Raw genomic sequence first — 22,751 nt, 5'->3', positions numbered from 1 at the left:
ACCTTAGTGAGCGAGGTGGGGTATAGGGCTGCAGCAGGTCGGGCAGATAGACTGGGGCGGCTCCATTTAGACACTTAAAAGCAAATACTATCATTTTTAAATTAATTCTGTACTCAACTGGTAGCCAATGAAGGGAGTTGGTGAAATGTGTTCACGCCTGCGTGCACCAGTTAAAAGTTTTGCTGCAAAGTGCTGCACCAACTGAAGGCGTGATAAAAGATGTTGGCATACAAACAATTACAGTAGTCCAGTCTGGAGGTGATAAAAGCATGAATAACTTTCTCCAAGTCTTTCAATATAAAATCCTCAAGAAGCTTGTTCTTGTTTTTGAGCTCAGACTTCAGGCAATGAATGGAATCCTCCAGACGTGAGTAAATTATATTGCAGTCCTTACATACAGCCATAATAAAAGTATTATTGGGTTGATAAATATTGACGCACAAACATGAATCAGGAGCAGATCACAGATCATTGCTGCAGCGCCTCTGTGTCTCCAAACCAAAATCTCAAGTTATTTCTGAGGTTTCTAAGAGAACTGTTTCTTTCTTTAACAGCCAAGCTACATTCGTCATTCCACCATGGCACCACTTTTTTATTCCCAGTTATTACAGTTTTAAGTATACTTTTTGATGCAGCTTCAGTTCACCAACCAAAGTCACCTGTGACCTCAGACAACTGAGGCTGGCTATAAGTTCCGGTGTCATCCTGAGATCATCCTACGGAATCTTTTCGTGAGTTCATGAGATTCCAAGAACTCTGGCGGTCATCCAGGAGTCATAGAACCGTTTTTTCTCTATTTCATCCTTCCTGACCGCCAGAGGCAGTGCTTCACACTGGATGACTTATATCAACAGAGTCGCGAGGAATCACAAGTACCTACCTCGTATATCTCAGAGGAACTCGGCCAAAGAACCCTCCCCGTGGGTGGTGAGGGGTGGCAACTAAATGGGCACACCTCTCAGGGCTGCCCATGATGTGGAGACACTCCTGGTAAAGTGGCCCTTCACTCCGGATGGCAGAGCACGGTCACTCGCCCTGTATGCATAGGCAATGGCCTCCACTATCCAGTGGGACAGGCACTGTTTTGAAAGAGTACAGCCCTTCTTAGGCCCACCATAACTGACAAAGAGCCGCTCCGACCGCCATTTGCACGTTAGCTCTGAGGGCCTGCACTGGGCACAGCAGCCTTGACCTCCCCTCTGCTAATGGGGGGGGGGTTCAAACTGCGCGTGCCAGCACCTTTGGGAGAAAGGCTGTATTAGGCCACAAAGTGACACCCGAGCCAATCTGAGTTCCACCTCAGACATGATTCACTCACCGACAGGACATGCAGCTCGCCTACACGTTTAGCTGATGGCAAGGAGAAAAAACATTTTGGCCAACAGCCATCTTGGCTCTGCCCATGCCAGGGGTTCAAAGGGAGGTAAGCATACAGTGTCCAGTACCAAGGGTAGGTCCCATGCAGGGGCCTTCGGGGCGCTCGGGGTATGCAATGCAAAGGAAGAGGGAAAACCAGCTTGTGGCTCCCTACTTTGTCCTTAATGTGCTGCCACGGAATAGCACTGAAGCGCTACTAGCAGGCCTGTTAATGGACAGGCTGTGTATGTGAACTGCATTATAATTTAACAAAAACTTAAACCGGGTGTCAAACTCCAACAACTTAAAAAGCTACAGGTCTTTATAAACACACAAAGACTGATGAGGAGACACGGCAGAAGGTAGAGACTTCAGACTGGCCATGAGAAGCTCAATAAGGACAGCTGCTGGACAGACAAGACAAGACAGACACAAGTCCATGCTTGAACAATGTGACCGTCATGTTCCTTAACTTGAATTAGTCTCCGCAGAAAAACCCTTAAGGACCTGGAGGCATAAAGAATGTAATATTTATTTTTTACGAAGAATATTTCTTTGTCTGATGTCTTCATTTGTCCTTTTTTATTTATTTATGTTTTATTTTGAATCATATGCAGTAATACAGACATCTGTGGAGTTGATATCATGCCTCATTTCAGATGTTTAACCACAAAAGAAAAATAATATAAGGGAGTAAAAAACAAGACGAAACGAGACAAAAAATGAGCAAATTAAATCAAACAAACAGAAAGAATAAAACACCATGGAGCACACAGATCAAGTTGCTCAACTTGTATGCAACTAGTAGAGTCCCCACCCTACCTTCACATCCCTGAGCAGTGCCACCTAGGGGTGATAAAGACCACTGTTTGTGCAGTGCATCTAAACTAGCGCTGGTCAGCCGTGTGTGTGTGCTAATGTGACGTGTCCATGCTGCGGTTACCGGTAACGCCGTCTGTGGTTTCCCCCCCTCCAGGTTAAAACTGCTCTGTTACTGTTGTTCACGCTGTTAGCGCCACTTTTAGCTTCTAGTCGCCGGCTCAGACGTCACATTTTCAAATCCAACTGGATGAATCAAGGGAATGATGGGAACAGTGGAAAGCTTAACCAAGACGGTTTTGGATGAGTATTATTCTGTTACTGATTGAAGGAACTGTGTTTAACGATGCTCCGCCGCCTGACAAGCTGGTCTTTCACCCACCCGTCTTGCACCCAAAACTGCCTTCCAAACATGCTGAAATATAGGTTAACACGAACGCGACCTGCAAACCGCGAATTTGATTCATTATACAAAACTGAGACAAGAAGGACAGAGACGAACTGTGCGTCTCCGCAGTGTGTGGTCTGAGACAAAGAGAGAATACTGACATTTATTTTTTTTACTACATTTTAGGCTTTATCAACATTATTGCACGTTTGATATTTTGTCATAGTTTTACAACAAACTCAACTCAACTGGTGTTATTTAGACAAGTTGTACTTGCAATAGTTATTTATTTTGTAGTGACTAAAATGATTGTTTCTCTCCTTCATTACTACAAATTTCAATACTACCAATGCCACCAGAAAGCTGCTCCTCCCCTACAAGCTGATTGGTGGGAGGAGTTGCTGTAATCTTCTCGCTTGATCTGCTGCTTTCAGGGGGAATCCAGCCTCCTGAGGCTCTGCTGAGCTTTCTGAGCACGTCTGATTCTCTCTTCGAAGAAACTCTGCTGGTGCTGATTCCTCTGATCCAACATGACTAACCACTGCTCCCTCAGCCTGGAGAGAGAGGGGGGGAGGGGGGAGAATGAGCAGATGAAAACAACAAGGGTACAGGTGTGTTCCTTCAGGTACTAGTGAGATTATGAAATATGATCCAGGAACTCACTGCTTGATCCATGAGTTTGAAGGTTTACCAGGCACCAAAACACACTTCATAGTGGCTTATAATACTATGAGACAAATTGTATAACTTCACAAGCATGAAAACAGTAGAATTATGTAGCTACAAAGCAATGTAGGAATGGAAAGAAGGCTTGCCAAGCATGTCGGTGATAATACTCAGACAAAAGGACGGTAAGGGTTAGCAATTGCAGTAAAGTGGAAGAATTGAAACACAAATACAGGCGCTCAATGGTGCTAACACAGTGGTCTGACTGAAATGAATGAGGGTTATTTTTTTCACATGAACAGCCTAAAGACTCAAACAGCAACAAAATCAATTCATTTCAATCCTATTAGCCACCAAACAAGCTATCTTTCTAAATACATTTCTAAATAACTAGCAAGCTCCTTAACCTGGTAGAGCAATTGTGTAATTACTAGTTCCTGGCTGAAAACAGTTTGCTGTTAGAGCAAATACATAATACATTTTTTGTTTTAACAATAGACTGACTAAGAAGTGAACATAGATTTTGTGACATCATCCATTGTTTTGTGGACTGCCGTTTTGAAGCCTTGACTTTGGCATTTTGGCCATCGCCACGTTAGATAGTGAAAGTTGTCATCTTGGATTTTGGTCATCGCCATCTTGCTATTGTGCAACCAGTGAATGGAAGTGACCATATTTGGACTGTAGAGGGGTGATGTAGAGACTCTGTATGGTAGCTGGTAGCAACCTGTCAATCACAAGCTTGATGGTCTATTTAATTCTAAATTTACAAAATGAACATCATGCTGTATTAAAGTCTTGAAACTGGCGATCGAGACCATAAACTCATGTTTACAATGTTTGCTGAGGTAAAAAATCAAAAGAGAAGTAGAGTAATTTTCTCATAGACTTCTATACAACCAGAGGAGTCGCCCCCTGATGGATACTAGAAAGAATGCAGCTTTAAGACACTTCAGCATTGGCTTCACCCAGCAGAACCGGAGGTTTCCGCCTGGTTTTAACCAGGAAGTCTTAACTCACAAATCACCAAATCAGTGCTTACTGAGACTCACACAGAACATACTCTGACCAGCTTCTGCCTATTTATTTATTTCTTGTTTGTTTTTTTTCATTATCACCCTGCGTTAAAGGAGACTAAAGTCATATTTTGCTAGGCTGAATTCAGTGATTTTGGAGGCCAAGATGAGTGGGGGGTTCTGTCAGCACATCCGAGGCCAGTATTTACCCTGACACAATAACACCTGGGCTTAAATTAATCATGCAGACGTCCAGTGAAACTTGATCTAAAGTCATGGCTAATTGTGTTACAGACAAATAGGAACTGTGTGTGTGTGTGTGTGTGTGTGTGTGTGTGTGTGTGTGTGTGTGGGAGAGTCCGTGTTTGCTGTGACAGGATTAATATTGTTGTGTCTGTTTTAGCAAGCGTTCGTCTGTCAGCATGCTCCACCGTGTGTTGGTTAATCTGCAGTCCGTCCTCAGATATTCACACTGATCTCCCGGATTCAGATGTATAGCCGCGCGGCCTCCTAATCAACATTCTCAGGCTACTATGTGATGACAGACAGACGAGCTGCAAACACAACCGAGGCATTTCTCCAAACTAATCAAGTTATGATGGAGAGAGACGGGGACAAAGGCTAGGGACAGTAACAGCATGCGTGTTTTAATGCTCTTTTCTTTTCCCCGTTCAGCCGCCGGTTCACTCATGTTCATAAACTGTTGCAGTTTGTCCAGACTTTACTCATACACACAGAACTTTCTTTTGAATTTGATCCAAGATCCCAAAAGTTTCCAAAGATACAGAGAGTGTCTTCTAAAACAACGCACGGTGTGAATGTGGAATATTGCCATTTGATCAAACGGTTCGGTCCCAGAGGTCTGGGGGTTTGATTATTTCCCTCCATGTTAATATCACACGGCTTTGATGAAGAGCTGGAACAACATGACACGGAATATATATATATATATATATATATATATATATATATATATATATATATATATATATATGTGTGATGCTGTCAGAGCAAATGGAGAAACACAAGCCGCTAGTACCGCTTGAAAAAGTTCATCATTACCAAATCGTCAGATCGATCTCTCATTGTTTGACATGTGGGGGCGAAGCTGCCGAATAATATTGTTTAACTTTACAGTAAACACCCAGTAGGGGGATGGTTGAGCGTACAGAGACTGACTGATTCTGCCCAATCAACAGTCAGAAGTAGTGTCTTCAAGCCATCTTTTCCTAATCTTAAAATTACACTTTTTGTCGAAGGCAATATTAATTATTATAACACTACAGCTACATATTTTTCAGTCCATCCAGAGGGTGGTGGTAATTACTGCCGAAGACGCCAGAAGAATTACGCACTTTAGCAGTTTAGTAACAACAATAATGGTTTAATCAAGACGGAAGTGTTTTCATCTTCACGAGCTCTGACAGACCATTGGGTTGAAATGGTCTGAAAGAGGGACTTTGCTTTGATGAACCGGTGAGAATCACAAATACCCTGTGGTGATCAGGGGGGTCCCTGCTACCTAGCGCTCCAGTCCAACACAGACTCGATACGCAATACCGTCTACAAGATTTCATAGACGCAAGCCAAGGCAATCGACTAGGCTATACACTAGGTGTAACTGTTAACAAAATTCTCGGTTCGGTTCAATACGGTTCAGTGCGTCACGGTACGTTTTCAATACAGCAAAAAAGCAGAAATGCCTAATCCTCGCTGTTGAGACTCTCAAGGGGGCGAATCTGAAGCTTTGTGTAGTCTGTGACGTCCGGCCGTCTGCTTCGGACATTTGATTGTCAATAGCATTAAGCATGCTAGTACAGCCTGGTTTTCCACTCCAGAGTAGGGTCTCATATCCGCGGCTATAAATATACTTTTAGCCCTGTTTGAATCAGTATGGAACAGCTACCTAAACACTGCACAGATAGTTTGTAGCGTGTGTGCTGCTGTTGGTTTTCCTGCTAAGCTAGTTTAGCGTAGCGTGTAGAATGTTTTTCTTCCGTGGTGGAGTGTCAGACAGCACATTGTCTGTTACGTCGGGTGGGTTGCCATGTTGAGCACAGTGGCTCCACCGAGAGAACATTATATTTCCCACAATTTAAGCTTCTGCATTTCCCAAATGCACTATTATTATTCAAACGTATTGTTCGGTTCGTAATGCGTGAGCCTCGTACCGAACGGTTCAATACGAATATGTGTATTGTTACACCCCTACTATACACGCATGCATATACACATCACTGCTGCGGCTCAGGGATGAAGCGGGTCGTCTGCTAATCAAGGATGGGCGGTTTGATCCCATCCTCCTCTTGTCCAAGAGGTTCAGTGTCTTGGGCAAGACACTGAACCCCAAATTTGCTACCCTAAGGCTTGTGCCGTCGCCATATGAATGGGTGTGAATGTAATTAAGTTTAGTCCTGATGTGGTGGCACCTTGCATGGTAGCCTCAGTGTATGAATGGGTGTGAAAGGCTGAATGATGACATGTCGTGAAAAGCGCATTAAGTGGTCGGAAGACTAGAAAGGTGCTATACAAGTACAAGACCATTGACCATTTACGATCACCAACGCTAATATTGTTAATACTAAGGCCGCTCACACAACTACACCAACGATTGACGTTGTTTTTGCACCATGAGCACCAGCCAGAGGATGCTTGCTTCAGACTTTATATGGATGAGTTAGTCACTGCTCAATCTGGCAGCTGTGACGTTAGAGCGAAGAAGACGATCCGTCAGAGAAAGCGACGCTAGCAACATTCTGTATCCGTGTTCCCACAAATGTTTTTATGGGGGTTTTCTGATATACAAAGCTCAGGACAGAAGGACGCGTCCAAAACAAGTTTCTCTTTAATTTTTCTACAGTGAGAGCTTTCTGCTTCAGCAGAGCTTTTCTAAAAAGTTTAGAGACTTTCTGCAAAAAGATGGAATACTAAGAATAAAAATGCTAGCTGCAGCGATTCTTCTCTAGCGCTCTTTCTTCATTGAGAACAGTTAAATAATTTGGCGAGTCCCCCATGATAATCACAGCTTTCCAATCCACCCATAGAACATGGCGTGACAAAGCGTAAATCGAATTCCTGGATGTCTAAAAAAAACTACATTTTCAACCTAACTTTATCTGGCATTGTAATGAGACTTAAAGCTAACCATTTGTAAGCAGCCTGCCTCCCAGGACTACAGATTCAAAAGCATTTAAAAATGACACATTTTGAGGTGGAGCGTGACCTCCTGTTGATAACTCTGCCGCTGACCGTGCCAGGGCGCTGCTCCTCCTGCGGTCCTCCTCCCCGTCCATCTGCTCGCTGTGTTGAACGATCTTCCTCTCCCAGAACGACATCAGCTTCTGCTTGTCGTGAATCCGAGCCGCGTTCATCGCCTGGCAATGAAGGGAGCAAACTGCGGTCACAAACGGACGCAAATCTCCTCTTCAGGAAAAGAAATTTGCTTTCTTGAAGAATGAATCCACAAAATCCGCTTTGGATACTTACTGCTGTTTCCTTTTCACTCCTTTCTCCTTATGACTTTGCTCTTGTCCTGTCTCAGTCTTCTAGCTCATCTATCAGTTATTCCTCTCGTCTTCTCCCCTTTTGTTTCTTTTTACATCTCTTTGTTTCCTGTCCTCTTTTCTCTTTTATTTTCTCCTTTATCTCCTCTCTTAACTCCTCCCTTCCTTGTTATCTTCTCTCCTCCTCTCCCCCAATTTTTTTTCTCCTTCTCTAACCTTACTTCTTCTCCTCCGTCATCTTTCTTCCTTTTTTCTCATGTCCTTCCTCCCTTCCTTCGTTCCACATTGTCTCCTTTGTCGTCTTCTTTTCACTCGTTTCCTTCTCTTTTAGCGTTATATTTTCTCAGTCCGTCCACTTTTTCGCTCCCTCTCTCTTCTGTCCTCTTATGTGTTTGTCTCACTCTGACACACAAGTGTTACTTCTTTTTCCCATCTCTTGTTTTGCTCCCGTGTGTCAGCTTTGGGACGGTGACGTGTTGGTTTGTTAGGCGAGATCAGAATAAGGGAGGAGGAGAATTGTTTGTCACATGACCCTCCTCATATTCCGCCCTGACTTTTCCCTGAAGAGATGTCTTGGACTTGTCCTGAAATAGTTAATGTTCGTGAGGATTAGTTTACTTGCCAGGTGGAAGTAATACTCATCTCTAAAGGGACAAAAGGACCCTGATGTTGTCATAGGGTCGACATCTGGGTTATGCCATCTTGGTCTTTGAGACCACATTTATAACAGAAAGCCAGTGTTAAAAATTGGAGATGTTGAATCTGTTGAATGGCATGCAGGAGCTACTGTTTTTGGAGCTTGACCCATACAAAGTCCAATTAAACTCAAGATATTTTGACCTTTTTTTTTTTGAGAATGTTTTTAACAATGATCTCAAATTCATGGAGTGGCATACTGAATCACTAGAGTACTACTTTACTGCTCCCCCAGCGAGAGGGCAACACGGTTCTTCTTCTCCTGTATGGTTGTACGTTCAAATAGGTAACTCCAGAGAGAGACACACAAATACCTGACCTTTACTGATGATGTTTTGAATACATTTTTCTCAAAGAAAACTCTAAATCATGGCTACTGGAAAGATAACGGACCTAACATCCCAACATAACCCATTCATGTTTTTAAAAATACTTATATTTTGAGTGTTTTTATCCTTCAAATAAATCAGCACCAGGAGGATGTTTTTTGTCTAACTGAACATCTCTTCAGGTTACAGAGCGTAAGGACATTTTGATTTTTCTGTCGCTATTCATCTGTCCACACAGTAGTATTATTACACCCACACACACACATACAGTACTGTACATAAATACACAGATGTCTCATGGCTTAACCAAATGGCACCAGGATCTTAACTACAGCTTAGTCATCTTTACGCTCTCTGTTGCAGCGAGGCTGCTTTACTGCCCCGTTCCTCCCTGTCCAATGTCGGAGTCCATCCCCCCTCGGCCACAGTATGTTATCTTTATATTATATATAAGTTTATTGTATGACAAACGATTTAGGCCATTCACAAGGCCAGTGACTGAAAAAAAGGAGCATAGGGGTTCTATATATTCTGTTAATAAAAGGAGCTACATTTGATATTCAGAGCATTAATATAGCAGCAAACATGTAAATATACAGTGGAGTAATGTCTACCTAAGCAGAGAATGAACTCTCACTCTGTGACTGTTGTAATCTGACCATCTCCTTACTTTGCTGCCATAGTCGGGTCGGCCGGACAGGTAAACACCGTTCGCCATTGTTTGCGCTGTTGAGCTGCCGGCTCAGCATGTTAAGAGCTATTGAGAGGTAATAGAAATGCTCCCGATCTCGCATATAGCACCTTTAAATTAATCATAGGTAAGTTTTGACCATAACATGAATAAACCAATCAGTGTCATCTCCCATTCTATTTAAAAGCCAGGTGTGCTTGCACCTGCCACATTGCTATTTAAATGGTTGATTCTGCAAACTGGACAAGTGAGCGGTTTACTGCTGAGAAAACGGATATTCTTGTGCGCAAAGTGAAAGCGTGTGAGCAGACCCTCTGCCACTTCCTTTTAGTTTCTTTGATCGTTTTTTTGTACTACTGCTTGCATTCTTTTGTACTCTATTACATTTTTTAAATTGTGGGTGTTTTTTAATACCTTAAAAGCCTTTCTCCGTTTCTTTATTACCTCACTGAACTCATCATTCTACCATGGAACTAACTTCTGCCTCTTTGTACCGGTTTTCCAAATAATTGTCATATTGGCAGCTCCAATTATTGCATCTCTCACATTTTCATTCAATATTTCTATATCCTTTTCTCTATCTATATCTTTAAAACTTGATTCACTAATTGCTCTAAACTTATCTGGCCTTTCCAAATACCCACCTTTCTGCTGTATCTTCTGAACCCACCCTGCTTCCACTACCTACTCTACAGAAAATGGGGTAATGATCACTTCCAACAGTAGAATGCTTCCATACCTGCCACACACAAATACCTGCCAATGACCGTGATGCTATTGTCAGGTCTAAACTTGACTCAGTACCTGACTTGCAATTAATTCTTGTGAAACTCCCATCATTTAAACATACAAGTCCCAAGGAGTCCATCACATACTCCATTATCAATCCATTCCTATCAGTCTTTTCTCCTCCCCAGAGAGTAATATGGGCATTAAAATCACCATACTGTCTAGTCCCTTTATTGCCTCCAATGCTTCTAATTGCAATCGTTGACACGGAGTGTAGAAATTCACCACGACCAAGCTTTCATCCCCTAACCACACTTCAACAACTACATATTCTAGGTATTTTCTTTTTTCCCTCTGAACCATCTTTGCTGCTTCTGCATATGATATATCCATTTTCCCTTTTAGCTGCTGCATTTCCACTGCCTTCTTTCCCGCTTCACACCCACCATAGGCCATACTATGTGCACCTCCGCAATTTGCACATTTGAGCTCTGTCCCGTCCTCACATTTCCCATACTGCTGCAATATGTCCATATGTTTGGCATTTGAAACACCTCAAAGTCGGTGGGACATAAGCTCTTACAGTGCAACTTATACATCCCACAGTGACTTTATCAGGCAACACCCTCTCTTGGAAATCCAGCAACACTGACAAACTATCAACCATCTCTCCCCCTCTTCTTGCTTGCAGACGTGTAATCCCTATCATTTTTCCACCTCTTATACTTCATGTCAACTTCTCCACCTTTTCCTCCACTGGGATACCATATAACGCCTCTCACAAAGGGCCCATTCGCTTGGCTTCTTAGCTTTCTCAACCACCATGTTGCACACTTTTTTCAGCTTCATTGCTTTCTCTCTCTGCTCCTCGTCCTTACACTTGATCAACAAGCCGCCGTCACCCAGCACCTTCGCCATCAAAATGTCGCCAACTTTCTCCTTCAACCAGTCAGTGTCACCGGACTAACTTTCCTGATATCATTTCCTTCCCTGAATCTCAAAATTATTTAAACCCCTCATTCTCAACAATCCTCCTCCTCATCACCCTGCCTTCCTCTTTCCCTTCCATACTACTTCCAGATACACTACTACGATTCCTGACTCGTCTCTTTTTCCGTACTTCAGTCCAGCTATTGTAATCCATATCCTCACTCCCACCCTCTCCATCACTATTCCCTGCCATCCTTAGTCCAGTCACAGATCAGTTTATGCACAATCCGCCAATACTACTTCACCAAACTCTCCGTCCGTGAGTCACAACTCGCTCCAGCCTTCTCCAGCCCCTAATAAAGTCTTCTTCTTCTACTTCTTTAAATTTGATTGGCAGGTCTCAACCAACTTGAATAGGTGCATACCGCCACCTACTGTATCAGAGTGTGCAGTTTCAGGGTAAAAGTTTCATCACTGTTCTAAATGATAATACTAATAATAATACATAAAATATATATATATATATATATATATATATATATATATATATATATATATATATATATATATATATATATATATATAAATAAACCTAAACAACACCTGCTAACAACTAAATCTTACGGTCTAATCCCGTTTCTTTAATAAATCGCAACAGTGCCCTGCAGCACTCACGCCATTCTTCGTCCGCTGGAAGAACTCCCTCCAAACTCCACCTCCGTCGCAACTGACAAATGTTTTGATTCAACATGCTCCTGTCTGAATTGTATCTTCGACATTTTAGGATAACATGCTCCACATCTTCAGTAACATTACAGATAGTGCACTTATCTGAGTCCATTTTTGCCATTAAATAGACTTGAGTTAAGTCCTGTATGTCCGAATCTTAACCTTGATAATATGACCTCCTCTCTTCTATACTTCCCTTTGCATGTCTTCACATTTATGGATTTCTGAATGTTATAATGTCTTCCTTTGTTGTCGTTGTCCCACTTCTTCTGTCATAAATCCCGTGCTCCCTCTTATTAATGATTTAGCTTCCCCCTTTCCAAAAGGAATATTTAATATCTGCTCTTCTTTTAGTTGTAGTGCTCTCTTTGCAATCCTATCTGCTCTCTCATTGCCCTCCACACCTGAGCAGGAACCCTGCAAAATGTAACATTTATTTCCATCACTAAATCCTCTCTTATTGTTTGTTTTGACTGTCGGCTGTTTAAAACCTATTAAGCCCTAAGCCTATTTGTAGGCCTCTCCTCAATTATTTTATACCCATAGTAAAGAGAGTGTTTTTTGTCTAAATATAAGGTGTATTTTAATAGTTTTGATATTTTAGAAAACTGACACTTGTGAGATTTGTTCAGATTTGTAAATATCAGTATATATGTTACTGGTTAAGAGAACATTAAGATGGAACACAGCACAAATTGAAATTCTTTATCTCCGATTATAAATTAATCCAATTTTGATAAGATATTTTTTTTTAATGTTGTAGTTGTAAGCTCAAACCTCTCCCAGATCATAGCCCAATGGGTTGAGAGTCTCTCTGCACAATTTGTTCTTTGATAAAGTGAAGCATTCAAGAGCTAGAGAGGTTTGAGTGCAGAAATTTCAGCCGAGGTCAACCAAAATGTCATTTGGTTCCAGCTGTTCCATTGTAATTTTATATAGTATATAATTATATATTTCACTTATTTTATGACTAATAGTGTTCAATCTATCATATGCAGCAGTTTGGCATCATTTAGAGAGCCTGGACCCTCTCTGAGCCTGTTTATGTCTGTCATCCATGGGATTTTCTCGTCTGGCTTCCAGTCCATGTCTCCTAGCTCAGCCTGTGGTTGGTCGATTTCAGTCAATGGACCCTGCTTAGGAGCGTCTGAGTCCACAGAATCTAACAAACCCCTCGTGATTTTGATAGACAGAAGCGTTAGCCAGTAGGGAGTAAAACCGTGGCGCATCACCTGAAACATGCGCAAAACTTCGCCGAAATCATACCCATCCCCCCACGGTGCCTTTGTTAGACGGACCCTTGTTTCTGCACGGGGACATTTCAGAGACGCACCGGAAATACGTAGAAATATTGTTGATGGAATTAAGTGGAGATTTACAGCAGAACAACGAAAAGGTAAGGAGCTTTGGATGATTTTGAAGGATATTACGCATTGTGTTTCTGGTGTTTGTTTGCTCACAGCCTTGTGAGGGTTTACCAGAGAGACATTCTGATGGTAGTTCTGGAATCTGTGTCGAATGCTCGTGCTTTTTGCTATCTCGGTTGTCTATGCTAACCGTTAGCTTTGTTATGCTAACTCGGAGAAGAGCGAGTTATGGCTAGAAATACATGATTTTGTGATAAATCTTTTATTTACATACAATATTTGTGTAGAATGGTGTTTGGAGTTTGTAAAAATGTCTTAAATTGTTTGTTTTAAACAGATTTTTTTATTTTCTTTGGGAAAAATAAAAAAAAAAATTCATAAATACATGCATAAATGGACTTTTTTCGACGGTAAATGCTACAGTGGACCCAAATTTGGGGGCGTCGGGCTTAACAGGTTTTAAAGCTGCAGCAGAATCTGAACAGATGACCACTCTCTCAGGCCTGACCTCTTCTACCCATTGCAGTCCCAAGATGATTGCAGTAATTTCAGCTGTAAACACAGACAGTATGTCATTAATTTGTTTGCATATGGTCACACAAAATTCTGGTATGAATGCCCCTGATCCTATGTGTCCATTCCCATTGTCTTTAGATCCATCTGTATAAATCTGCAGATAGCTATAATAATTATTGTTGATGTATACTGGATGTCCAATGTCATACAAGTTTCTTTCCATCTATTTTTACCTCTGTTCTACGAGTGTTACATCTACATTGTGAACTGGTAATATCCAAGGAGGAACATTTCCCCACATTACATTGGGACCATACTCTAACCCATTTAAATCGTATTCTTTGGCTATTGTACTGATAGTCCAACCACACCCTTTGCTTTTACTTTGGGTGTATTCCCAGCACTCACACAGCACATTTGCTGCGGGAAGTTCCTCTCCAGATACCTTTAGCTTCACCCAATATGCCAGAGCTAGTTTTGATCGTCTTAAGCTTAATGGCAGTTCGTCAGCTTCCACCAGAAGTGCGTTGTTTGGGGTAGATTTAATTGCACCCATGCTAAGTCTTAGAGCTCTGAACTGAATTCTATCTAATGTTTCTAATGTACTCTTGGGCAGTTGCTCCATACACCATACATCCATAATCTATACATGATCGTATAATGGCCCTATAGATATCCATTAGTTTGACTGCTCCCCATTCATGTCCATTGATGTCCAGAAACTGCTCTCATAACATTGAGCACCTTTTTACATTTAGTTTTAATATGCTTAATATGAGTTCTCCACAAACATTTTTTATCAAACCATAAGCCTAAATATTTAAACTCTTGTCACCCTCTCCATACTTTGTCCATATAATTTAAGATGAGTATTGTTTATATTTCTCTTTCTGGTAAATAGTATGTAGCAAGACTTAGCAACAGACATCTTAAACCCCCAGTCATATGACCACTTTTCAATATTAAATATAGCCTTTTAAATGCTACTGATCACATGTCTACTATTTGTTCCTCTTTTCCATATTGCTCCATCATCAGCCTTCATAAAGTCATGACATGCTCTCTCTGTGTGTCTGTGCTTGATTACAGGAGTGGGATCAGATGTGTCGGGTGTCGTGGCAAGCTGCTAATCATCTGCAATCAACTCTGCTTTTAAGACTGCACTCTAAAAACTTAAAAAAACGATGGCAACAAATTGACACGTAATGTAATTGATTAGATTTTAAGTACTACAACTTTGAGTAAAAAGTATTGAATACATTAATTAAATCTTAACAAAATAATTATAACAAATTGATTTATATTTACAGAATATTTGGGTGAAAGTGATTTATATTTACTGAATATTTGGGTGAAATTTATTTACATTTACTGAATATTTGGGTGAAATTGATTTACATTTACTGAATATTTGGGTGAAAGTGAGTTGGATTCACTAAATAAAATAAATTATATCAATTCACATTTTAGCACATTGTTACTTAATTCAACACATTCCCACTGCTATTCTAACTATACATCTATTCAATAATATTGATTGTCACTTTGTTGCCATCATTTTTCTACGTCTAATTCACTCAATACTATAGTATTGAGTAAATTAGACGTAGAAAAATGGTGGCAACAAAGTGACAAAGCCACAGTAAACTTAACTTAGGCAAACAGATCACCATGCATATACAGTACAGCAGGTAAACATTTATTTGTGCAAACATTTGAAACATTGAAACATTTTTCGTGTGCAAAATATCAAAATAAAAAACAAAGTAGAGAAAAGGGCTATAAGAAAAACAAAACTGAAACAAATGCAATTCAATGTCTAATATTACGACGTTTTAAAACTGCAATTTTTTTTTCTTCCAGATTAAATATTTACTTTATTACATGCACAGATTAACATTTAAGGGCCAATATGTTTTTCAAATGCCTTATTTCTTCATTTCTTGCTCAAATGGGACTCACTTGAACAAATGCAAATTCCTCCATGAAACATCAAATTTGCATCCCTGGTGTACACAGTTGAATCACAAGGTAAAAGAACAGCTGCCTGTGCATCAAACATCATGCCACTCCACTCAAATGAGTATGGTTAACACTTGACCAACCACCTGCAGCACTAAAACTTTGTTGAACTCCAGGAAGACAAACCTATACTTCTAACTGGAATCCTTAAAAAAAGAATCAACTCAAGCATTGCACAACGAGTTGAAAGTAACCACATAGGACAGTTTTAACAGTGACTTAACAATTCACTTTTCTGAAGCTAGTAACTTGTAACAGTCCAGCCCCAGTAGGACTTTCTGGAACGCTTCAGACGTGTACCTGAGCTCCTTGGGATAGGCAAGGTTAAGTGCATATGCCAAGCCAACAAGCATGCAGCAAGTCCTTGCAAAGTTATCCAAAGCAGACATTAGTGTCATGGCCTCTACCACGATACCGACGTCGTCAGGACCCTCTGAGGTAGTAGTCTTGATGGTGTAGATTCTCATGCGTTGTACAGCAAGGTCCTGCGACACACTGTCTTCATCAGCATCCTGAAATAGCAAGAACATTGTGTATTACGGACTGTACGGCCAAAAGACATTCTCAAAGGCAGCTCAGTGTAACATTAACAGTCAGCAGAGCTGCGACCGCTGTTTGAAACCATACTCCGGTAGAGAAAACTGCAAAATGGTGATCTGAATCTCTGGCTGCGGCATCTTAGTGCCGTGAATGGAGATGTGCGACTGCGTGACTACTTATGACGGTGAACTTGGGTTAACGATAGCTCAACACCGGCCAAAGTTGCACACAACACAATAAGAGACTTTAGCAGAATATAACGTCACATTTAAAAATAAAGAAAGAAAGGTTAAAGCCGAATGGTCTGACCTTACTGCTTTTAGCAGCACGTTAGGTCAATGTTACTTGAGAAAACGAAATGCAGGGATGTTAATGTAACTCGTATGCCTCATTTCTTACCTTTGGGAGCAAGAATGTTTGTTCCTACATGTGTACATTTACCTTAATGCATCTGCAAAATCTGCCGCTTCTTAGCTAACCTCACTTAGCTTATTAAGGTGGGGGATGGGTGGAAACCACGAAACTCTGTCAGAGTCCATGAAAGTTTGTAAAAGTAGATGAGCTGGTATCTAAAAAGCATTAAATATACGGTATAACATTATCATGGAGTAAAGTCATATGAAATTGTGGCATTGAACCGATCACTTTTTCAGTCCTTGCCATGAGGCTCAAAAACACTGTAGACTGACTTAACAAAAACCCACTAACGTTAGCTTAGTGATTTAAATAAAGTTACAGCCCAGTAAAGTTTGCATGTTTGATCAACTTTTCAGTAGGGCAAAAACAAATTCAACTGCTGCAACAACTTGGTTATAATTTGTTCGTTAACGAACAATAATTAAAACAGGTCTTACCTTTGAGGAAATAGCAGCCGCTGCAACATGTGGCCAAAATGCGTTGGGCGGAAGTGTAAGTTGATTAAAAACAAAGACCAACCAATGAGTAAAATTCATCAAATTTCCCGCATCGTTGACTTTCTTAATAAAATATAATTATAGTCTACTCAGTGATTCACAGCTGATTTTATTCAAACAAAATTAAGTAAAATCGAATTAATACATCATTGAAATTTGTTGAATTCAGCTCAATATAATTCCAAACTTTAACCTTTTAAAAACGAGGCCTATTTGCAGGCCTCAGCTCGAATAAAGATAAGAAATACCTAATTAATTGTATAAAAAAATAAAAATAAATAATTAAAAAAAAAAAAAAAAAAAAAAAAAAAAAAACTTTTTTTATATATTTTTGAGATGAGAAAAATCATGGAACTATCAGAATACATGTTACTGGTTCACATAAGATAAGGATGGAACATAGCAGAACTTGGAAAACTCAAAAGCTCGATCTTGAAAAACAGCACTTTTAGGGTATTGTTTTTTGGAAAGTATGGGTATCCAAGACTTTTAATATGCTGGGCTCTTAGAACAACTGATATAGGCTCTATATACACAGCTATACATAGATACAGTGAAACATTTATGAAATATAGAGCATTTCAAATTAGAAAACTGATCAAATACTCCAAGATTTGAATAAAAAAGTATTTTTAAAATTCAAAAACACTCTATATCACTTCTATGTATCACTCATGATGTTCATTGAATCAATAGACCGAAGATTGGACCTTTTTTGAGTGTTTTAAGCTCTTTCTATGCCCTTTTTAGTTATTTAGTTTAAGGTCAAATCCTGCTTCGACTCTCTGTTCAGGGCTGTATCTCAGCCCCCCCTTCTCCGATTTTCACCATTGAGACATCCTTCGAACCGTAGGAGCCAATAGAATTGCCTGGAATTGAAAGCTAGATGATTGACAGCACTATTAGCCAATAAAGCTCAAAAAGGTCCAGCTCTGAAATCTGATTTGCTGAGCTTCCAACCCTCCCAAGAATCCGAGGAGTGTCGGAGAGACACGAATCGAACGGATTCACACGGAGCACCAGCAGCTGGACAAACATGCGTTGGAAGTACGGAGATATTCCATTTTTTCGCTGAGATTCGACCAAAAGTAAGTACAATATTCGATGAAAGCTGTGTGACTTTTTGTGTTCGAAGCTGAATATCTCTGCGATGGTTTACCGGGGAGAGAAATGGAAACTATGTCCGTAATCTCCGTCAGGCGCTCGTGCTTTTTCATGCTGCATGTTCGTAGGTAGCACGTTGCTAACGGAGTGTAGCAGCCTTTTTCTCCGGTCTGTCCCAGTCATATCGAGTATGATTTATGATATTTTGTTATTTGTTTGCTTGGCTGATGGGAGATGTGTTTGTCTCATGTAGAAGTGACCTAGTTCATGTTGTTCCCAGGACGCTGAGGTTTCTGCAGAACTATAACATCACTATATTCGTTCTTCGTGGGTTCTCTGCCAGTTACTTTTAACACAAAACTCTCTAAGTTTTGATGTACTCTGCGTCCAAATGGGGGACCCTCGGGTGTATCTGTTAAATAGTCTTTTTTATTATGTAAAGATTACTATTATTTATTTAAGAGATATTAATTAACGGCAATCACAGTTTTTACAGTGTGGGCTTCAACTCAACACGCTGTCAGATCAGCTACTCGGTCAGACTCGTGCCAGCGGTTTGAATCTCTTGGAGTGTGCAGTTTGCTAATTCTTGTTTCTCGTGCATGCCTCAATCCCACTTCTGTTTCACTTGATTCAAAGACTCTTTCCTGGCATTTTTTGGCTTCATTCTCCCTGGCATCCCTGCTCGATTCCCTGCATTGTTCTGCTCAATCCTCCGGCTCAGTCTCTGCATTCCCCTGACCGAAAGTCTCTCTGCCCTTCTTTCACATTAAGAATTGTGATTATAAATTCTTCATTTGCACCAGTTCCCTGTTTGAGTGTTGAGCATTTGGGTGTATTCTGTTAATTCCCTGTAACAAGGGTCTGCTGAAGAATCACCTGGTGAGTGAGGAGGGATCTCGGAGAGCCGTGAGAGAGGAACCATGAGAGCAGCCTTCCCGAAAGTCGTGGAGCTTAAAAAGCCGACGTGATCCGCCTCCTTTTGACATCTGGAAAATTGTAACGAGATGGAGGAGAAGCAACAGAAGTATAAGTGCCTGTTATCTGATGTGGTTTTGAAATATAACGTTGCAGTAATGCAACACGTGCTTATGTTTATTCTATCCACAACCCGTTAAATTGTGTCATAACGGCACCTTCTTGAGTGTGTTTCTCAGCAAAAGTTGTGTATCAGAATTTGTTTTTTAAACAAAAACACACGCTTGTTCACTCCATTTCATTATGGTAAAAGATTTCCTGGCGTACACATGGCTGCATTTATGTTTAGCTGATCATTTCAACAGCCATTATCATCCACATGGTAAAACAGTAGCATATTAGTTGTTCTGTATAGCGAGTGAAATAATATGCGATATGCAATGCAATGCCGCACTTTCACCAGTGTCCACGTACCTACTATGTGTGTGCTGTAATATGTATGTAGCTTATTGTCACCACACTTGGGCTCTGCCCTTCACTTTGCATGTGAATCAAATGGTGTATATGTGACAATAGACAATGCTCATAACATAGACTTTGAATAACAGTTTCACAGGTGAATAGGATCTTGTATCTGTCAGCCAATTAACAAGAGATGCCCTTCTATGAAACATCAATATGATGTGTCTGGGATCATACAAGGAATGCCATAAGTTGACATGTTTTGTTGTACTCTACAGAGAGATCATAAAGACTGTTGGACTGGAGGGAAACTCGCCTCCACACAGGTGGCCTAAAAGTGGGGCAACCTAAAATGAAAATATAAGGTGAGATATTTATTATTGAGCTCAGTTCACTTCCATGTAAAGCACTTGTGACATAATGCATCCCTTCCCAGTGCTTTTAGTGTCCACATCACACTGATAAATCCCCTTTTATATTTTACAGGAACTAAAAAATCTACCCACTGGGACGGGGACAGATGGAGAGGAGGCCACGCAGCTACTTGGCCATGGTTTTACCTGATGCATGAGGCCATCGGGAGGCGGCCATCTATTGTGCCCCCAGTCCTGATGGACTCATGTATTGAGGAAAACATGAGCCTGTGGCTGACGTGGTAGTGGCTCATCATCCTCTGGAGCTCGGGCAGCTACTTGTGGCCAGGCATGTGATGAAGAGGATTCTGCACAGCCTGGCACAAGTAGCTGTACCACCACCGGGCAGGATGATGAGCCATCCGCCTCTATCTGTTTCCCGCCCAGAAAAAGACGGGCCACTCGAGAGGACCTGATGGACTTTTTAAAAGAGGAAGCCCAGAAGGAGGAAGAGCGGTTTCAGGCTGCTCAAGCCAACACTGCAAGAGTTTTATATTTGTTTGAGGAGTTGGTTGAAAAAAATATCTTTTTTTTTATATATATAATTTTTTGTCACTGTTGTAAATAAATTTTAAGTTGTGGAAAAACGTCTTGCTTTAGGTCAATGATGTCATAGGTCTCTTCAAACATTCCTTTTCCAGAGTTCTCAAAGGACAGCTTTTCATTTCATGTATATTTATACACCTTTACATTTATCATCACAAACGGTAAAAGATGTGCTGAACTAAATTGTTGTCATAAAAATGCAGACTTTCCTAAATGTGTTAGGAGATGTTGGGAACAAACGGGCATGAACACTTTTATACAGTATGCAAATTATTTTAATATACACTGCCTGGCCAAAAAAAAAGTCACCACCTGGATTTAACTAAGCAAATGGGTACGAGCCTCCTATTGGATAATTACTGCATGGGCGATTATCTTTCAGCTGGCAACAAGTTATTTAACCCCAACTGGTGCAATGAGTTGCTTCTCATTTCTTAAACAACCATGTCGAAAGACATGGTCGTGGAAAAGATGTTTGTCTGTTTGAGAAGGGTCAAATCATTGGCATGCATCAAGCAGAGAAAACATCTAAGGAGATTGCAGAAACTACTAAAATTAGGTTAAGAACTGTCCAACGCATTATTAAAAACTGGAAGGATAGTGGGGACCCATCGTCTTCGAGGAAGAAATGTGTCCGGAAAAAAAATCCTGATTGATTGTGATCGGCGATCACTTAAACGTTTGGTGAAATCAAATCGAAGAAAAACAACAGCAGAACTCAGGGCTATGTTTAATAGTGAAAGTAAGAGCATTTCCACACGCACAATGCAAAGGGAACTCAAGGGATTGGGACTGAACAGCTGTGTAGCCTTAAGAAAACCACTAATCAGTGAGACTAACTGGAAAAAAAGGCTTCAATTTGCTAGGGAGCATAAAGATTGGACTCTGGAGCAATGGAAGAAGGTCATGTGGTTTGATGAGTCCAGATTTACCCTGTTCCAGAGTGATGGGCGCATCAGGGTAAGAAGAGAGGCAGATGAAGTGATGCACCCATCATGCCTAGTGCCTACTGTACAAGCCTGTGTGGGCAGTGCTATGATCTGGGGTTGCTGCAGTTGGTCAGGTCTAGGTTCAGCAACAGTATGTGCTCAAAGAATGAGGTCAGCTGACTACCTGAATATACTGAATGACCAGGTTATTCCATTGTAGCGCTATCTTGCTACCCCGGTGGGTCTTGAGAGTGCAATGATGTTGTCAGACTCGGAAAGGCGTTCTCAAACGTTCTTTATTGTTATATATTAACAGACTGGACCTGGCCGTGTGTTCTCCTTCCTTGCCTCCGAGCACACGCCGCGGGAGTTTGGTGTGTTCCACCGTCCTGCTTGTGCCACAACCAGTCTGTGTCTCTCTCCGAGCCCTCTCGCGCCTCCGTCACTAGTGGGGTTTAAATGCAACACAGTGAGGCCAAAATCAAGATGCGTTTCAGCTGGGCCTAATTAAGTCTCTTCCCGGCCCCGTTCCCTGAACCACTCCCCCACTCTGTCCCCTCTGCAGCTGAGCCCACACACACCCCGCCGCCACATACCCCCACCGCCAGACGTATCTTTCATGCGGTGGAGCCATTGGAGCGGGCCGTGGTCCGAACAGAGGGTAAATGAGCGCCCCAGGAGGTAATAGCGCAGGGAGTCGACCGCCCACCGGATGGCCAGGCACTCCTTCTCCACCGTGCTGTACCTGGCCTCCCTCTCGGACAGCTTCCGGCTGATATATAGCACCGGGCGGTCAACCCCCCGTACCTGCTGGGACAAAACGGCCCCCAGCCCTCTGTTCGACGCGTCAGTCTGCAGAGTAAAAGGAAGAGAGAAGTTAGGTGTATGAAGGAGTGGTTCCCCACAGAGAGCCTGTTTCACCCTCTCAAACGCCAACTGGCACTGCTCCGACCACTGGACCGGATCTGAGGCACCTTTTCGGGTCAGGTCGGTCAAGGGGCTGGTGAGCTCTGCAAAGTTCGGGATGAACCGCCTGTAATAACCCGCCAGCCCCAAAAACCCCCTCACTTCTTTTTTAATCTTGGGCCGCAGGCAGGCTGCGATAGCCGCGGTTTTGTCCACCTGACGGCGCACCTGCCCGCTGCCCAAGTGGTACCCCAGATACCGT

General features: G+C 41.6%; 1 protein-coding gene and 1 long non-coding RNA gene across 2 annotated transcripts; one reads left to right on the top strand and one right to left on the bottom strand.

The window, feature by feature from the left end:
- Positions 1 to 1,984: 1,984 nt before the first annotated feature.
- Positions 1,985 to 8,194, bottom strand: LOC137868640 (protein FAM240C). Its single transcript, XM_068705516.1, has 3 exons — positions 7,732 to 8,194; positions 7,495 to 7,619; positions 1,985 to 3,117 (listed from the first exon to the last, which is right to left on the bottom strand). Exons 2-3 carry the CDS (start codon positions 7,614 to 7,616, stop codon positions 2,994 to 2,996), a joined length of 246 nt encoding a protein of 81 aa, XP_068561617.1. The 5' UTR covers positions 7,617 to 7,619; positions 7,732 to 8,194; the 3' UTR covers positions 1,985 to 2,993.
- Positions 8,195 to 18,238: 10,044 nt separating this feature from the next.
- On the top strand, positions 18,239 to 20,607 carry LOC137868639 (uncharacterized). The gene is made up of 3 exons (XR_011102235.1): positions 18,239 to 18,299; positions 19,177 to 20,060; positions 20,182 to 20,607. It is a non-coding gene; the product is annotated as an uncharacterized lncRNA (long non-coding RNA).
- The last annotated feature ends 2,144 nt before the right edge of the window (positions 20,608 to 22,751 follow it).

Source organism: Cebidichthys violaceus, unplaced genomic scaffold (genome assembly GCF_023349555.1).
Source record: "Cebidichthys violaceus isolate CVI_PGR_0920_01 unplaced genomic scaffold, fCebVio1.0.p SCAF_12, whole genome shotgun sequence".
Taxonomy (NCBI): Eukaryota; Metazoa; Chordata; class Actinopteri; order Perciformes; family Stichaeidae; genus Cebidichthys; species Cebidichthys violaceus.
Note: the sequence above shows the minus strand (reverse complement) of the source record. Positions and strands in the feature narration are given on the sequence as shown.